Consider the following 19,627-nt stretch of genomic DNA (forward strand, 5'->3'; position numbering starts at 1 on the left):
TCCACACACGGCGGGTCACGCCCCCTTCGCTCTCCTCCGTTGTGTTTGGCGGAAGTGAACTGAGCGAGAGGACACGATGAAGCGTGATTGGCTCTTGCCTGTGTCCGCCAAGAAGGGAGGCCTCGACGGGCGGACTGATTGGACGCACCGGCCGTCTGACAACTGGACGTACGTGAAATACAGCGCGGTTTGAGCTTATTGAGTCTGCGCTAACAGAAAAAGAGGAGGTTCCCGAATTGACTCCTTTATTTATTTCTTTGTTTCCAGTGGGGAAAAAATAATAACAGCGACATATACCACAGGCACTTCATTTATTATCTTTGTCCGTATACACAAGAAAACTGGATAAGATTACAGTGGTTGCTCGAAGGCCAAAGCCAAGGGGAGGAGGATGAAGCGGCGCAATGCGGACTGCAGCAAACTCCGACGGCCGTTAAAACGGAACCGAATCACCGAGGGTATATACGGCAGGTAACTTATATTGAGCCAGACTGAGGGGTCCTCTTCACGACAATATTGGGGGGCCCTGTATGGTTGAACTGGCGACTCGGTAGCTGCAGAACGTACAAAGTCCTACGGTTGCTGTTGGTGCCAATGAACTGCCACCGCTAGATAGCCCGTTCACCTAGCTAGCTGCTAGCTGTAGCTTAGTGTATGCTAGCTGTATGTTTTCGCTGTACACTAGCAGGTAACGTTAGCTGTTAGGCTAACTGTAGCGCTAGGCCCCAAAAACAGCCTGATTTGGACCATGTATGTCACAAGGTCCACTTCACAGCAGTTGTATTGTTTGACATGCGGTGTAGTGGATTTTCAAACGTTAATTAAACAGCCCTGACTGTCCAGCGCTGGCTGTCCACGTCAGTTGTCATCTGCTGCTTGTGTCAAAATGAGCCGCTTCCCTGTTAGCAAAGGTAACTTAGGTCAACGCTTTGTCCGCTCATGGCAATCACCTCCACATGTGATTTATTTATACAACACCGATGTAAGCTGTGATAACATTAACTATGAATGTCGGCTGATAAAACTATGATGAGTTGATCTGACTCGTGTTGCTGTATAAAGCTGTCCAAACTGAAAAGTTACTTGCTTGTCCTTATTAGCCACACCTGATGGTTCCACCTCTGTGTGGCTTCCTATATATCTGTTGAGCCAAACGCTGAAGGCCAACAGTTACACACGTGGCATCCAGATATAGAGATGTGGGGCAGTCTTTGAATTATTGAACAGGTGTCCCACCGCAAAACAGTCATGCTTTGAGATCAAAGAACACCCCCACTGTGTCACTTTTTTTCCTCAGTGTAAGAACAAATAAAAAGTCAACAGTGATCAATTATATTAATCTTTTATTTGTTTTTAAATGACATGAACTAGAAGGCAAGAACTGGCAGCAGTTTCTTGTGTCTACAGCCCTTACGATAAGAATATACTGTGGCTAGGAACTGTTGTCATATCCAGATGTCTGAAGCAGAAGTGCTGCTATAGAGCTTGTCTTTCAGATTGCCTTTCAGATGTCTCTCTGCATTTTAAAACATAAGCTGCTTGGTCTAAGTGCATCACACACAGGCATCTAATCTGTCAAACTGCAGCAGTATGCCTCAGACACACATCGTACACTCAGTCCATCCCATGCACAGACACTCCACGTAATGAGAATATGCCATATATTCAGTGTAGAGGGTAAACATGATGATCACTTTTGTTAGAACAAATCTAATTTAAAGTGTACATTAAAAAACACACATATATATATATATATATATATATATACACGTATGTTCACTTGTGTGTGTTGTATTTTTTATTTTTTTTAATGTGATTTCTTCCAATTTGTCTTTGTTCTTAGTACCTTCCTCTACCTGAAGTTCCTGGTGGTTTGGGCACTGGTGCTACTGGCAGACTTTGTACTTGAGTTCAGATTTGAGTACCTCTGGCCATTCTGGCTCTTCATCCGGAGTGTGTACGACTCCTTTAGATACCAGGGGCTGGTGAGTATTGACGTCTTACTATTTGTTATGCTTTCATAACAATGGAGAAAGAGCATTATGGAATTATGCTTCTCCAAATAAACAGATGTAATCTTTTTGAACATATGACAAGAAGAGTGCTGAGGCTAACTGCATAATTCCATTTTACACATTGGTCTTTTGTTTTTTCCCCCCATACTTGGCCTTAACAGTGCTTTAATGTTTGTCAATATACTATTATTTTTTTTTAAATATCACTTGAGCATAAAGAAGTTTACTCTTGAGAGTATGAGATGGGATGAATAGAATTTGTAGGTTGTGTACGTATGGGTTGCTGAACTGTATATTAAAAAGAAGAACTACAGGGCGTTGCTTTAACAGTGCAGTGTGACAAGAAGGAAGACGCACATAGTGTTGAGTTGTGTCTGTGCATTCAAAATAATTAACAACCAACCATAACATGAAAATGTCCAATGTATGAATAATTCACAAGCGAACCGTTAAACAGTGTTATATTGCTAAATGTAAAATGAGACATCTCTTACACTACAGAACTTTTATCACCTCACCAAATGCTTTCACCAAAAGATTACCAACTTATTGCTTTTAGCACTAATTACCATTAATAAACTTTGATCCCGAGGCACAATTGTGCGCCACCTGCTTGATCCCAGTGATTTGTTATTTTGTGCGCATGGAAACATAAATAGGGATTTAACATCAGCAAGTATGGTGAAGAGAGTCCGGTCATATTCTTTCAGAGTAAGATGGTAACCTTATTTTTGACGCAGTCAAACTTGATCAAAAACGGTAGAAACTTCATGAGAGCCTGGGAGTCAAAGCACAGATGATGAACAGGTGAGAACTACTATCAGTATAACAAGCAGGAAATGCAGGATTAGATGCAAAATAAACAACACATTACTGATCCTTAACACGTCAGAGATTTGAGTTAGTTTGCTGTTGCGTCAGTTGACAAAACATTATGTCCATCTTCCTGCAGTCTCAAAAAGGACATGTTTGGTTTGCCTTAATGTTGCGTGCTCCCTCTTCATCAAAGTGCTACATGCACATGACAGATCTGATGAGGCTCCATCTACATATACTGTGTTAGCTTATCATAGTTTTATTTTGCCTTGCGTCCATTATCGCTACTGGACAGCTGGCTCTTGAAATGCATTGTGTAGGTGTGTGTTTTGTTGGTGTGTATGTGTCTCATTAATACTGTATGTGGAAAAAGAGAGAATCAAAAATGCCACATTCATGTAGTCATTCCTGGCATAAATTTCCATCAGTGGTATGTGGGATTTAATCATTTAAGACCAGGTTAAACTGCTGTAAACTAGTTAAGATACAATACGGGACCCAGCCTTCTGTCTAATGATGTCCAACAGCTCACCTTACACTGTTTTCTTATTTTTTCTAAGGGAGCAGTTTATGTTTTGATTTATTCATTTGTCTTAACTGAATGTAAAATTCTACTAATGCTATCTTTCCGTGTAGTTTATCATTAACACTTCGTCTCTCTTTCTCTCTAACAGGCCTTCTCAGTATTCTTTGTGTGTGTGGCGTTTACCTCGGACATCATTTGCCTCCTCTTCATCCCAGTGCAATGGCTGTTCTTTGCTGCCAGTACCTACGTGTGGGTGCAGTATGTTTGGCACACAGGTAAGCCTGTGTTGTGTTTACTTGTCTTGATTTTTGTAACTGTAAACACTACATATGGGCAGTTTGCGAGTGCAGAAGATTTGACGAGCGTTTTTTAGAGAATTAGATGGAAATAAAAGCATGTGACCTTTCTTGTTACTATTGCAAGCAAAGTGGAATCTTTCTGTTTATTTACAGCAACATTAACAACGACATTAAAATAAATTCTTATTAGTCATGGATGGAACTAATACTTAGAATAACTTCCACTTAGTGTTTCACAGAAAAGCAGGTGTGAAATGTGTTGCGCAATGCCCATGCACATTATGTTGTCCAAATAGTTGGCTTGTTTCTTAGAATTTTACATTGAGTGTGTAATTGATCTGCGCTCTGCGGATTAGTTGTCAGTCTGATTTAGTGGCATCCCCCTGTGTTGACCAAAAGCCAGGTGTCAGATTGAAATCCTAGTGCCTGTTGGGGGAGGGAGAAACGGGGTGGCCCTTCAGTTGCTTTCTGAGCTCTCCAACTTTCCTCACCAGTGACATTCAGAACCATCGCATGTCACTGGTGTATTAATATCGCCTACCACTCCGCAGCCTGGTGGTGAATCTCTGAACGCATTACAGCCAAGGAGACAATGACTAGTGTCTGTATCCTGACTACATTTTGGGCAGTTGCTGGTTAACTTTCATGTAATGACATCTGACATTATCTGAAAGTTTGTGGTCTCTCCACTGGCTAGGAAGCATTATAGGAAAATGTGCAAAGTACATTTGATAACATTCAGGATGTTTCGTAGCACAAATGGTCAAAATTTATAGCGAAGCAAACTTGATAATCCCCTGTATTCTAAATTTTGTGATTTATTCAGGGTGGTATTTTACTGGGTCATCCAGTCATATTTCTGCATGAACAAGTGTATTTCTTTTTTTTTTGGCTCATGTTGATGCACGTTAAAATTATGGCTTTGACGGTGTTTAAGTTATGTAAATAACGATGCCCCGTTCTAACGTCTTTGTCCTGCTTTGTTTTGTTTTGTTTTTCAGAGAGGGGGGTTTGTCTACCCACTGTGTCTCTATGGATACTCTTTGTTTACATAGAGGCAGCCATCAGATTCAAAGACCTGAAGAACTTCCATGTCGACTTGTGTCGTCCTTTTGCTGCACACTGGTGAGTCACGAACGGGCTTCAATTTAAAGAAGTGTCTGTGTGTAATGCCGACTGAATGTGCCAGACTAGTACAGAGTAAAAGCAGCATTATATGAACAAATCAAAATGATCACACAGCTTTATTCTTTGCTACGTGACACGTAAACTCACTTGTACATGAATGTGCCTTATTGTATAAGTAGGAACAACTGTACCATGTTTAAAAGCTATTTATTTATTAATTTATTTATTTTTTTGCTCTACCATTGATATTTTTGTCATTTTAAACCGCCATTTTTCAGAAAACTTTCCATACTGTACCATAATGGAAAACGTCTGCACTTCTGCCTCTGCATTTTTAATATTCATAAGACCTTGAGATGGATTTAGTTGTGTCACCCTGTATCATTGTGAGTTGGCAATCATTTATAATTAGACTTTAGGGGTTTTGCGTCATGTTTCATGAATTAGTGTTTTGTGATTTTGATCTATGAACCTTTATGAATGCATTGTACCTTTCTGTGTCCTTCTCTGTAGTATTGGCTACCCTGTGGTCACACTAGGCTTTGGCTTTAAGAGCTATGTAAGCTATAAGATGCGCCTCCGGAAGCAGAAAGAGGTGCAGAAGGAGAATGAGTTTTACATGCAGCTCCTACAGCAGGCTCTGCCTCCAGAGCAACAGATGCTTCAAAGGCAAGAGCGAGAAGCAGAAGAAGGTAAGAGTCAATACTGTACGGGCAAATGAAGCACCTGGTTCAGGTGCATATACACCACCTTCTAGAACTGACCAATCAAATCACATTATGTGATTACATGCCTAGGCTTATTGAATTATCCGATTACTCTACCGCCCTATTTGCTAGCTCACTGCCTTAAGTCTCTGATAACACATTGATAGCTGGGGTAACTGAAGCATCTCTCATTCATTCTTGTGCCACTTAAGACGGTTGTTTGAGATGGCCGTTAGAAACCAGGTTGTTTTGTGATAAGGAAGTGACGTCTGTTTAGTTATTTGGTCTCGTAGGGTCCTGTATGGCACCGCTTCTGTGCTGTGGTATATTGAGTCCTGGTTAAGACTGAAAATAGCCTGTTTGAATTATGCTTTAAGTTTTATACAGCCAGAATTATCCAGCTACAGTTCCTTTGAGGTGTGATTAAGTGGATGGCAGTTAGATTGAAACATATCTTTGTAATCTCAACCAGACAAGGTCTTGTTGGGTTGTCATGCATCTGTTTTCTCAAACAAGCCCTCATTACTTTAACCAATATAAGCAGCTTTTCATTTCTATCCAAAGTATGTGGTTGCAGGTGCACCTGCCTCACGGTTTAAACAAACACCGTGCATACAAAGATCACAAGAGGCTGTAGCCATTGGGTGTGGTTAGGTAAAGATGCCAAAGTTGCTCTAGTTGTCTTGTACAGTGAGAAAAAAAATTGCCCTAATTTGTCACTAGACAGCCAATGAGGGGGGAAAAAACAAAGATCACTTGAAAAGCAACACAGCTGTGCAGTACGGTGTGCAGTTGTCACAGCAGCAACATTTTACACAAGTGACACTTAAACTGCATGCTCACAGTTGTTACCTAAAGGGATGTTTAGAAAATATTGTATCAAAAGAGACCATTAAACTCTACATAAAAACTATAAATATTGTCAAATATTTCATTCGTATTTCTTTCATTTCCCTCTTTATTCATGCAGCACCAGCAGCACCAGCAGGTAAAGGAATATCTGAAGTAGACACACCGCCTGTGTCACAGAACGGCGCCCCAGCCAATAAAAAGACATCGCCGCCACTGCCAGAACTAGAGTATAGAGGGAAAGAGGGAAGAGGTGGCGGGGAGGCTAAAAAGCAACACAACAGCAACAGCATCCTCCCATCGTCAGTGGACTCTAAACTCCAGGAGATGGAGTATATGGAGAACCATATGAACAACAAGAGACTGACCACAGAGCTGGGCAGCACAGAGAACCTGTTGCTTAAAGAGGACAACAATTCCTCCTGTTCCTCCTCATCATCTTCATCCTCCAAAAATTACAAAAATGCTAGCAGCAATGCTGCAACCGTCAACTCCTCGCCTCGTGGCCATAGTGCTGCCAACGGCAGTGTGCCGTCCTCTACATCATCTTCCTCTTCCACAGGGAAGAATGAGAAGAAGCACAAATTACCAGTGGGGAAAGGGACATCGGGTGGGTCCCACAAGGATCCCACAGACAACTGTATTCCCAACAACCAGCTGAGCAAACCAGAAGCACTTGTTAGGTAAGAAACACAGGCTTAGACACAGTCATATTGTGGTCACATATCTGGCCAAGAATGTCCCTTTGGTGCTGAGAGAATACATGAGTGTCTGGGGAAAGTTTTGTCCTGAGTCATAGTTTTATCTCGTGTTTTTACATGTACATACTGCATTGTGTGCACCTGTAACAGGAGAACATAGCGTGCATCACAGCTTAAATTTGAGGAGTCATTGTAATAATTTTCCTATTGTCTGTTTAATAACAGCACAGCAAAGTATTGTATAAGTTTGTCTGTATTTTGTGTGCATAGCGGGGAGTGTCCTGCATAGCTTATTCCCACACTTCAGCAAATCATTAAGAAGACTCTTGGGCAGACTGTTGTTTTTTATGGTTTGTTTATGTTATGGTTTGTTGTTCTGTGTTGTTATTTTGAGCATTGGTTAGTTTGACAGCTGGTGTACCCAGCACAAACTAACAATGGTGGAGAAGTTGATGGTGCTTTTTATAGCTGATCTGGAATAATCTAAAGTGGCTCATATCAGATTGTGGTGTAACAGAAACTTGACAATGCAAACAGATGGTAACTTGGAACTTCTGTTCCTGGTACGATGTGCGAGGTTTACTAAAACTATGACGGATAAAAAATGACTAAAATGTGTATAAGACTAATAAGCATTTTCGTCTGAAGACTAAGAATAAATCAGAACGTTCTGTCAAATTAAACACTGGTTTACAGTCACACAGCATGCTAAGTGTTGCACCTGAATGGAAGGCTTCTGGTGAGCAGTAAAAGTGTCAGGAGCTGATATCTGGACTAATGCTTTCCCAGAGCCTGCATCATGCTACTAGCATGTAGTATGTTCCATCAGGTCGGCATGTATTGTCTTTTTACATGGTGCATTACCTGAAGGCCTTCCAGAAAGGACTTCGTAAAGAAAAATATCCGTAGCATCAACTTTAAGCATGTCTTTATTTTATTTATTCTCCAAGTCTGTATAAAGTAAATATTAACATGCTCCGAGTACAACAGCCATTCCTATCTGAAGCATTAGGCCACAACATCTGGAATCATGTACAAATAACATGTTTTGATAGTAAGGTGTATTTGTATATTTGAATCATATTTTTATTTTCATATTCCCATCTCGGACAGATTGGAGCAAGATGTTAAAAAGCTGAAGGCGGACCTGCAGGCCAGCCGGCAGGTGGAGCAGGACCTACGGAGCCAGATTGGCTCGCTGGGCAGCGCTGAGCGCTCCATACGCACTGAACTGGGTCAGCTGCGCCAGGAGAATGAGCTTTTGCAGAACAAGTAGGTGGTGCTACTGTCTTGTCTCTTCAAGGCTGGGATGGTGATCCTTTTGGTATTAGACCATTACTAGCTGGAGACTTTGATTTTGTTTCTTGTCATACACCCTTCATTAGTTTTGTTTAGTTAATAGTTACTTTTGGAGAGTGTCTTCCTGGAAGGTTATTCTGATTGGTGCAAGGTTTTCAATCTACGGTTACAAAAGAACAGAATAATAAACTTGGGCTGCTCAAATAAAATCTATGCATGTAAAATACAAGGGATGAACTGATAGCTGATGATGTCCCACAAGTATGACATGCTGATCTAGCCTCCCCTTGGTTCCTTTTTGATTGTGTGTTGTGCTGTAACATGTTTGTGATTGTGTGTGTGCTAGGCTCCATAATGCTGTGCAGGCAAAGCAAAAGGACAAACAGGCAGTGGGCCAACTGGAGAAGAGACTCAAGGCAGAGCAGGAGGCACGAACTACTGCCGAGAAGCAGCTCGCAGACGAAAAGAAGCGAAAGAAGTTAGAGGAGGCCACAGCAGCCAGAGCAGTAGCACTAGCAGCAGCATCCAGGTACAGTAGGAGTACATCTAAGATTTGAAATGAAGTCCTCAGCGAGAGAGCTCATCGTACATCATTTGTCAGTGGACGCAACTTTGTTTTACTGCTGTTGGACAAGTGGAAGAGGCTCATTTTTGTGGGATTATCTGTGTTCAAAACTGATAACACCTTGCTTTTATGCATCCTTTCTGTTTTAGAGGGGAGTGCACAGACACGCTGCGGCGGCGGATCACTGAATTAGAAACAGAATGTAAGAAATTAACAATGGATATTAAGCTAAAGGAGGACCAGATCCGAGAGCTTGAATTAAAAGTACAGGTATGTTTTTAATTTAGTGGTCTTTAACAAATGACTAAAAATGTAAACATTGTTTCCAGATTTTGTGCTCATTTGTAATTGGTTTATAGCAGTTCTACATTTGTCTGTGTGCCAAAATGTAGTTGTCTGGCACTAAAACTATAAATGCACGGCTTCACGGAAAACAGAAGAAGAAGTGAGACGGCAAAAAATAACATGAGTCGTGATGAAGCATTTATCACCGGTCCAGATTAAAGAAGAGTTATGACTTAACATTTTAGCTCTTCTATCAATTGTCTGTTTCTGCCACTGTGACAAGAATTATACATTCAGCATGAATAGATGAATCCAAATGGGCTGAACCTAAATGATACTGACTCTTGGTGATCATCATCATCATCATCATCTTCATAAGTTAAGACAAAGCTAGTCAAACAAGCAGCACCAACACGTTGCTGCACAGTTTTACATAAACATACCAGGAGGAGCCATTCAATGCCATGTGGACAGACTTGAATTAACTGGAGCATTCCCATTTGATTCGCTTGTCTCTTTATGAATATTTTACTCGTATTGGTTATGGAAGTTTGTGTTGTCCTGTACTTTCATCTAGCAAGTTAAAAATGCCACAGAGGCAAATGTCAGTCTACATAGTGTTATCACTGTGCAGTTGTTGCCTGGTAGGAATACATACCATTAAATCATTAGTAGGCCAGAGCAACCAGTCACAGACCTTAACCTCCAATCCTGTTTCTGACTTGAGCTCTTCTGTCTTCCAGGAGCTTCATAAATATAAGGAAAATGAAAAAGACACAGAGGTGCTAATGTCAGCGCTCTCAGCAATGCAAGACAAGACCCAGCACCTGGAGAACAGCCTGAGTGCAGAGACCAGGATCAAACTGGACCTCTTCTCTGCACTGGGAGACGCCAAGAGACAGCTGGAAATTGCACAAGGTTTACAAAATATTCATGCAGACACCTCATGTACCGTGTGGATACACTTACAAATGTTCTTTTAGTAATGAAACTTGTTCTCTGAGTTCTCTCAGACTGACATGACTTGATATGTTCTCAGGTCAGATCCTGCAGAAGGACCAGGAGATCAAAGACCTGAAGCAGAAGATAGCCGAAGTGATGGCCGTCATGCCCAGCATCTCCTACACAGCCGACACCAGCAGCATGACCCCCGTGACCCCTCACTACTCCTCAAAGTTCATGGACACCAATCCCTCCGGCCTCGACCCCAACGCCTCCGTTTACCAGCCACTCAAAAAGTGAACGCTTCACCCTGCTTCTCCCACCTCTCCATCCATCTTCCCAACATTTTTTTTTTTTTTTTTTTAGTTTTCCTGCTGGCCCACGACCTTGCGGCTGAGAACTTTGGTTTTTTCTTGGTTTTTGTTCTCTACTTGCCAGGTCAGAAGGATGTTGTATTGTGTGACTGTATTTGTTGTAGTTAAAACAAAAGACAAAAAAAAACTTCAAATGGACATCCCATCTCAACTAGGAAGGCACAGTTTTTTTTTTTTTCTCTTAAGTGTTTAGTGAAACCTCACAGAATCGGGTCTGTATCTTCATCTCAAGGGTGTTGCACTTGCTTTTCCATCAACACTGCAACCATTTACCAGCTCTTTGGTCCTGGGGAGTAGCTGCTGTATATTTTAGGTTGATTATTCCCTCTTAAATTTGGAAAGAGTTCTCATTTATCCAACAGCCTGACTTGTAATCCAATTTATTTAAACCGATTTGTCGTTATTGCAAGAAATTGCGTCAACATCTGCACAACCAGGTGAATGTAGTGCAAAGATGGCACAGTTGCGTTTAATTTATTCTTTTAATTCACAATCGGACACCAAATTATCCCTGCTCCCAGCTGCTTTGGGGTGTGGTGGTTAATAGTTTTTAAAGTGTATTGTGTGGTTCTGTTTGTTCACTTTAAATTTCATGTGTTGATTTCAACAAGCTGGAAGCGTTGATTGCAACAAGATGGAAAGGAACTTGGGTTGTAAGCAGAAACTTCAAATTCGGCGAACCCAAGCGGTCGCAAATGTTGAGCATTAGTGACAACAGTTTGGTTTCCCCAACACCCAGACCTGGTTGTATTTTCTGAAAGAGTGTTGAGTGCATGTGTACATCTTCTCAGTGCTCTGCAGAATCTTTCATCGGCTGTCATGATCACAGTGCCTTGAGTTGAGAACATGGAGTGAGTCTGATAATGAAATCCCAACCACACTTTCTGAATTAGTTGTGAAACATCTGGCTAAGCTGGAAAAGATAAGAATTTGACCCCGACCAGTGGAGTGGGACAAGGTTTTTTGGTTTTTTGACTGCCTGCTGATTTCCCCACTGAATGGGAAGTTGCTCATTGCCTCCTCCCTCATTATACAAGTCAAATTTACCAGATACATGGGACGGCAACAAATTACAGACTTTTAATTTACTCTATTTACGTAATATGTCAGTTTCTTGACAGGATGGTAGGCACCGCTGAGCATACAGCTCATCAGATGTCCTGACGGAGGCTCATCTCTGCTGCTGTTAAACCCCAAATCCTTTGGTTTAGCTGCTGCGCCCTATTTTCTTCTTGAGTTCCAATCAAAAACTGTTCGAAAGGGAAAACTGTAAAGATGGACTGTCCAATGTAAACAAAGCGTTGAAAATGCCAACTTTAATGTTGCAGTTTAAATAATTTAATGTTTCACTTCAGTTCGTGTGCCAAGACTGGAACGCCCGTTTCTCTAGTAATGTGTTCAAGAATGTACTGCGAAGACATGTTTGTCAAAAATCCAGCTGAATACCACTTAATGAGAGTTTCTGTTAAGCAGGTAGAGAAAGTGGTCACCTGTTTGTAGTAGATTGTGTTGTTAAAAGTAAGGGACTAGAAAGTCAAATATCTTTACGTGAATGTTACAGTATTTGCAACGTTGGGCAAGTTCCCCCGTCTCCTGTTTCTGGTATTATTGTTGGAGCAAATTGCCCGACTCTGATTTGGTTTCACCTTCATCTGAAATGGTCACCGTGCGTGTGGTTTTCACAAACTGTACACAGAGAAGCTTTTTTTTTTCTTCCTCCCCCACTCGGATCGCTGTCATCGGCTTCATGAAGATGTTGTGAAAATAACAGTTTAGTCAGTTGTTTGATCAACTGATTGTTGAAAGTGTAGAGAAGTGTATTGTTTGTTTTTTGTTTTCTATGCCCACAGTCACTGTTCTGTTCTCCCCCAGGTCTGACCTTGGCTGCGCTCTCGCTCTGTGAGGTTTACAAGGAATAAACATTTTTTTTTTTCTTGCAAATTGCCTTTTCTCTGTTTGACGCTGTCACCTTGACGAGGCTTCTTTAGAACAGACAGTTTTGATGTGTCCTAGTAGCAGGTTCACTTCACGCGCTTTGCAGACGTAAAAGTGTTAAAAACCTCTACTCTTGAGGTGCATTGTGGGGAAACTCAACACATCTCATCCTCCATTGCGTCTTTTCTGCCCACTTATTTATTTTTAACCTGACTCCCAGCTTTACAGGGGTAAAATGCTAGAGCACACCAGAACTATAATCCATTTTTTTTTTTTTTTTTTTTAATCACCTTCTGAAGGGAAATTAAATATGGATTCTACTATGTTTTAGACCAAGCTTAAAGCCATTCATAAAATTCATAACTTTGCTTTATTCTGTTTGGGAGCTTTTCTAGACGCACCGGCAGCGCATTGCCACTAGGGGGCGGTGTCCCTTTGAAAAATTCCAGTTGACAGAGATTATTTCTGTCCTCACCAGCTTCAGTTATCAACTCTGTCAAGAACTGTAATTCCCTCTATTCAGAACCATAAAATCCCATTCAGCTCTGACAAAAAGGAACTTATGAATAATTTGTTCATGAATGCCTCTGATCCCTGTTAGTCCAGACACGGGAACCACAGTACTTCCACAACGCTATCCAGCAGCTGCGGGTTTGTAGCTAAAGGAAATGAGAGGTGTGCCCCATTTACATATTACCAGAGGGGACTTTTACACTTTTTTTTTTTTTTTAAACACTGCCTATTTGTCCACATTTCAAATTCAGATGGGTAGTTTCTGTGCCCTACTGACCTCTGGGCTTGAGATACCTGTCAGCGATTGAATCATAAAAGGGAGCAAATTATGGGCTGCCGCACATTTTGATTTGACTGATAATTCCTCTAATGCAGTCTGCCTTTTTTTTTTTTGTTATTTTGGGAGGGGGGTTGAGAGGAGATAAAGAGCCCCCCTTCCAAGGACACTGAATTTCAATGCATGAAAGAAGCCCTCCGCTCAGCATTCTGTCACATGCCCGGCTTCCCCAAACACGCTTGATTAACCTGTGCTGCGAGACAAATGTGGCCAAAGCTCCTCGCTCATTTTCTCGGCATTAATCGGTGCCCGGGTTAGGCATACATTTGTTTTACACTCCATCCTCACTATTTTATTTCTCTTCCACTTCCACTTTGGCACCATGCTGCTTTGGCAGGGTCGAGCGTGTGGAATTAGCAGATTATAATGGGTCTTTTTCCAGCAGTCAACATTTGGCACAGCTTTACTCGCAGTGCATCTAGGCCTCGCAAGCCAACAGTAAATCCAGCTGTTTGAAGGGAGGAAGCCATAAATGAGAAATTCCCTGTATAGCATTCCTGTTTCTCTTGACCTGCTCAGATCTGGTAAAGTCTGTGAACGTTCCCTCTCCTTCTCAGAGAAACTGAATAAAAATGAATTTGTTACTCAGACGATCACTAACAGATGTGTGCATAGATACACACATGACTGATTCTTTGAGGGTGCTTACTTGTATGTATCCTCACATATAAATAAATTATGTGCAGTTTAGCTTCCTCTCTGCCCACCAGCAGAAGCCCCTTGATATTTCTCCCCAAACACTGCAGCTATTACCCATGTTGCTTCTCTGAAGTTTGTCTTGCACCCTTCAGTGAAGCATGGCTGTGGCTGCCAACAAAGAAATTGTGATTCAAAATGAATGCTCTTACCTGAGGACAGAGGTATGGTTGAGTTACCAGTGCCAGATGTGTCTCCCTTGGATCTATTTTATTTATTTATTTATTTTTATGCAGAGCAAGGCCATTACTAACCGAGCCTCAGATTGAAGATAATGGTGGTGTTGCCTAATGTGTCCTTGGGGGCCTATTAGCCTGTTGATCTCTTGTCTCTGAGCTCGTCATCTTCTATGAAATGTGGTACAGTGAGATTTTTCGCGAGCCATTCTCCCGGGTGATTCATTTACAGGGCGATGATGTAAGCTCAGTGAAACTTTGGTATCGCTTTACATCTGCCAGTATAATGCAAGCACCGACGTTCAAACAATGCAGTTTTACATGTTGCTCTGTAGATGACTGACATGAGCTGATACAGAAGTAATCTCAGTGCAACTAGTGGTTTACAGTCATAAACATTACAATTACAATATTACAATTGGTTTGTACTTAAAAATTATTTAACTTAAATCTTAACATAAACAGAAAACTGATTTTCAGGTAGCATGGTGGGTCTTGATTGGCCTATCTTATTAAACTTACTTAATCGATCCTGTTTTCTTGCATCATCTGAAAAGTCAAATCAAATTGATTTGACATTGACCTCACAGTCCCAAAGCTGCCTCTCTAACCGCTTGTCCTTCAAAGGCCACTGAGAGCCGGTTTGATCTCATAGGAATTACAAATGTCATGATCGTTGCTAGATGACCTTAGCTTGTGCTTTTGACCAAACCATTTTTAATCATGAGTTCACAACCGCCCGTTCCTCTTCACCGGTCGGTGAAGCGGTTTCCTCTTAAGCGGGTGTGAAATGAGTCATCTTAGCTTCCAGTCACCTAAACATTGTGGCCTTATGTTGTGAACTATGGTTCACGATGCAGTGTGACGAGAGAGAAGCCTTACATCCTCCTTCCCCTGCAGCTGTTCACTGAGGGATATTGGCCAGTAGAGTACTAAGAGACTATGGGGGCAATGTGATCATATTGTATTTAATGTGAACAGGAGCCTGTTGGCATGGATGGATAGATAGACAGGTAGAATTAAAAAGATTAGTGAGGTAGAGATGTATAAAAACATAAAATATACGAAGATATATATGCAATCTACTGGAGCATACACAATATACAATATACATTATGTAAGAATACAGAATATGGAATCAGATTTATGGTGAGTATATGTAGATAAATATGTCTGATGTAAAGAGTTATATGCAAATATGTAGAGGTAAGTATATGAGAATACATCGATCAGGCATAACATTATGACCACTTTCCTAATATTGTGTCGATCTCCCTTGTGCCTCCAAAACACTTGTGACTCATCAGAGAATGGACATGGGCCTTCTGAGGGTGTCCTGTGGTGTCTGGCAACAGATTGTTGTTAGTGGGGGGCTTTGGGTCCTATGGGTTGAGGGGAGGGGTCTATGGGGATCATCCCACAGATACTTGATCAGTTTGGGATCTAGTGAATTTGGAGGCCAGGTCAACACCTTGTGCTGTTCTTCATGTTTTTTGAGTTGTTCCTAAACCGTTTTTTGTGTGTGTGTCTGTGTCAGGCTGCATCCTGCTGGGGATGGCTGCTACCATCAAGGAGTGTCATTGCTATGGGGTGGGGGTGTCTGGTCTGGTCTAGGTGGGTGGTACATGTCTATGTAACATCCACATGAATGCCAGGTCCAAAAGCTTCCCAGCAGAACACTGTGTTATCACAAGATGGTCAATGTTATTTACTTCTCCTGTCAGTGGTCATAATGTTGTGGCTAATCAGTGTATATAGTTACTGTAAAAAATATATGAAATATGTCACATATATATACTATGTAAGTGATGTATATATATAATTCTGTATAGGTATAAATAGCAACACAGTAATCAATACTTGTGAACAGATATCCGGTAAAACATATGGTCTGAGATATTACTGAGATGACTAATGTGAATTTTATCTGCTTTATTTACTCTCATCCACCTGCCCAGGTGAGTCAGTTGAAACGGTCCCCACCCTCCTACCCACGCCAGGTCGTGGCATTTCCACTTCATACCTTTTAAGAGCTCGGGAGATAAGAACCTATGCGGCTGAATTAAACATGAGCGGTCTGAACGTAGCCCGTGACACGACTACCAAAAATCCTCCTCCTCCTCCTCCTCCTCCTCCTCCTCCTCCTCCTCCTCCACCACTGACACTGGGTGAGAGCGTGTATTAACAGGAACAACAGCAGCTCCGCCCGTCCGGGATGCAGGCTCTGCCGCCGCCGCTGCTGCTGCTGCAACAAGCCCCGCTCTCGTGACTCCACAAACGGGCGTTACGCACACTATCCGGTTAATTTACATACATAACACCGCCCAGCGGGAGGGGGGTGCACGAACATGGTAATCTGCCGTCGGCGGAAGGCTAGACGCGCGGAGGGGAGAAAAAAAGAGCCGAAAAAAAGTTTGGACGGGGAGAGGTTGATTTAAAACCGAGCGAAGTGTTTCGACAGAGACGGAGAAGCGTTCGTCGGGCTCTTTGCCCCACTTTTGGATTTACGATATGGACGCTTTGAAATCTGCAGGGAGGGCAATTATACGGAGCCCCAGCATCGCGAAACAGTCCTGGGGATCGGGGAAACATAAAAGTAAGTGTTCAGCCGCTCAGTATTCTACCTTACGGGTTTTAGCTGGAGCTAATTTGGCTAAACCGGAGGCTAACTTGGCTAAACCGAGCTAGCCTCCACAAGTAGCTAACGTCACAGCCGGCGTTTTTCTTAGCTTACTTTACAACTCATGTGTGGACGCTAGCTACAGTTGTTGGGGACAAAATAGCAGCCAGTGTGGTGGATGGTTAGTAGACTCAGCAGCCCCAAACCCCAACAGTTTACCACTAGACCCTGCGCGTACGCTCGGAAATGTTTTGTTATGCTTTTGAACTTGACAGTCAAACTGACAGCAGCGCCCCGCAGCTCCTAACCCGACTCCTCCTGTTGAGGCTTCAGCCCGCACAGGAACAAGTTCACCTCTCAAGACTGGTTCCAATCCAGCCCCTCAAGTCCGATGAGGTTTGTGGATTTTTCCACATGAGATCAAAAGCGGAGACGTGCCGGGACAAAAGTTTAGTGAAACTGTGCGATCCTGTTCTCGTCTGCCACGTCACTGTGCCGACTCCGAAGCGTACAACCCGGGGAGGCTCTGCGGGGAGCTGACACCCTGAGATCCGGGCGCCGGAGCGAGGAAGCCGGGGGTGGGAGGTGGGGGGGGGGACACGGGAGAGATGAGCGGTCGTCTTCCTGGCAAGCCTGTACTATCCTAGCAACGCACTGTTGCTAGGCGATACACAATGTGAAACAAAAAAAAAAAAGAGAGAGAGAGGCTGTATTAAGGAGTGGTCTCGGATTCTTTTAAATCTCACGGGGGCGTCTAGTTCAGCCTTGTATGTTGCTCGAATTGGGGGTTTAGTTATCATCTTGGAACCCCATTATGACTGGCTTCATTTTCCCTGTGAGTACAGTCATCACTCAGGTGGCTGAGCATCATAACACTACTGCTTTGGCTTTCACATGCAACTAGATCCTTTTATGTTTGCTTACACAAGGGAGGAGGGGGCCCCCTCCACTGCCCCCTGCTCCACTGCCCTTTTTTTATCATTTCATAGACAATAGAGCAGTTGGCAGCATGGGGGATACACGTGTCCGACTGTGCAGCCAGTGCTTTGTTTTGGTCCATCCTCCTGTCTCTCTGGGGGGGTGATGCTCAAACAGCGGGATCCTTCCACGTCAGACCGGGCAGTGGTCACAGAGGCCCAATCAATCAGCCCACGCTGGAGGCTCGGACCGATGTTGAGCTTTTCCGCCGTGACTCTACATTCAGTCTGTGACAGAAGTCACTCCCCACCCCTGCTGCTTTGACATTCAAGCACAGAGAATCAGCTCATTTCAATAATTTTTTATAATTGTGTTTAGCCTATCGATTCTTCGACCGCATTATTTATTCACGGGTTCCCTTTTTTTTTAATGGTCATCAAGTGGCTCTTCATCTTCCTCTTTTTTTTTTTTTTTTTGCCTTCTTTACTGTGTTTCCGTTTCATGAGTAAAACACCGCCTGTCTCATCTTTTAGGCTGCAAACTAGACCCTGTGTGTTGCATGAGATTTATGCAGACCAGCGTGGTTCAGTCCACAGAATAAAAATTTTAACAGTGTGCCTCCAGGCTTGGATCGTATTAGCTTAAAGACACAACATTTCTAGGCTGAGACAGGTCCATAATTAGAGGCAAAGTTTTCGCCACGAGTCTACAGTAAGCTTGTCTCCTCCCGCCCCTGTGTGGGCTCGGCCTTGTCAAAGCAGCCTATTCACTTCTTTGGCATCTATCAGGGCTGCATTCCTTTTCTCCATACTGTCCCGGTTGGATTGTAATGGGTTTCATTATTGTTTTCATAAAACTGCTGTGTCTCTTTTAATGGTCGCTGCATGTCAACATATAAAGTCAGCTGGCGTTGACGCGTGGGTTTCCCCACTTGCTCTGCTTTTGCAGTCGTTTCCTGCGCAGTTCGAACTGCTCAGTTGCCTTTTGGCAGTCTGCTGAGCTGACAGATTGCTTCCCTGCACTGACCTCTCATTACATCCAAATAGTTCCCATTTTTCTGGTGGGGAAATATGGTATGTGACTTTTTAGGTCATGAAAGCCCTGTTTTATTTTTTCTTTGCCAATCTGAAAAGTGTGGGAGGCAGAAAATCCCTCCTGTCGGCAGTGAAGAGAGAGACGGTTCCCTCCTACGTTCCCGGTCAAGGAGCTGTATTCTGCGGGCTTGTCAATATCGAAGCTGTCAGAATATCTGCTCAGTTGAACCGGGCGTGCACATGTGTTGCATTTCCTTTGACACCTACAAGTGTGATCCACTGTGATAATGCCGCCACCTAAGATCCTTATCATGACCGATTTGCATTTTGTATATTAATCGCACGGTGTTACTGCTTTGGCAGAAGTTTGAGTACCCCTGTAGTTTTTAATTGAGTGTCATTCACCGTGTAACAAACTGTGTGTGGTCTGCACCGACCAGGTTCCCCTACACCTCTGGTCCTCCTCTGGCCAGTAAGTGCTGTGTCCCCTTGCACAAAGTCATCCAAAGGGGTCTTGCCAGGCTGTAATGGAGATTGCTTCCTGCAGGGTTCCTTTATGGAGCTGTAAAGCCCTTGCTGATTTACAGCCCAGTTAGGTCTTCTGTGTCTGCGCGTGGTGTGTCGGTGTACGACGTGCATGTGTGGACAGGGCTGCACAATCATGCTTTGTCACCGTTTCTTCTAGAGGGCAGTTTTAATCCTGCGGTGAAAATGGATGCTGGTCTTTCTCTTGTTTCAGCTGACGTCGCTGGAGAAATCCGATGCTTTTCAATGTCATAATTGTGGTTTTTGAACACACGAGCTAAATTGAGCAAGTGAGTTGCAACATGATGAATGTGTGTATCTGTTATTTGCAGTGTCACGTTTCATTAGGTTATCTGTGACCAGACGA

General features: G+C 42.8%; 2 protein-coding genes across 5 annotated transcripts in view; both read left to right on the forward strand.

Annotated features, from left to right (window-relative positions):
- The first annotated feature begins 238 nt into the window (after positions 1–238).
- On the forward strand, positions 239–12,447 carry maco1b (macoilin 1b). Its single transcript, XM_084568945.1, has 11 exons — positions 239–471; positions 1,844–1,985; positions 3,506–3,632; positions 4,658–4,781; positions 5,298–5,476; positions 6,462–7,023; positions 8,155–8,313; positions 8,687–8,869; positions 9,055–9,175; positions 9,934–10,108; positions 10,230–12,447. The coding sequence occupies exons 1-11, from the start codon at positions 392–394 to the stop codon at positions 10,430–10,432; spliced, it is 2,055 nt and encodes a 684-aa protein (XP_084425071.1). The 5' UTR covers positions 239–391; the 3' UTR covers positions 10,433–12,447.
- Positions 12,448–16,518: 4,071 nt separating this feature from the next.
- ldlrap1b (low density lipoprotein receptor adaptor protein 1b) overlaps positions 16,519–19,627 on the forward strand; it is a 32,320-nt gene continuing 29,211 nt past the window's right edge. For 3 of the 4 annotated variants that reach the window (XM_084568647.1, XM_084568646.1, XM_084568648.1), the window contains exon 1: positions 16,519–16,759. In XM_084568647.1, coding sequence (XP_084424773.1) covers positions 16,675–16,759 — 85 coding nt within the window. In that variant the 5' untranslated portion in view covers positions 16,519–16,674. The remainder of the gene's footprint in view (positions 16,760–19,627) is intronic. The other variant, XM_084568645.1, reaches the window with a different exon arrangement.

Source organism: Chelon labrosus (assembly GCF_963514085.1).
Source record: "Chelon labrosus genome assembly, chromosome: 20".
Lineage (NCBI taxonomy): Eukaryota > Metazoa > Chordata > Actinopteri > Mugiliformes > Mugilidae > Chelon > Chelon labrosus.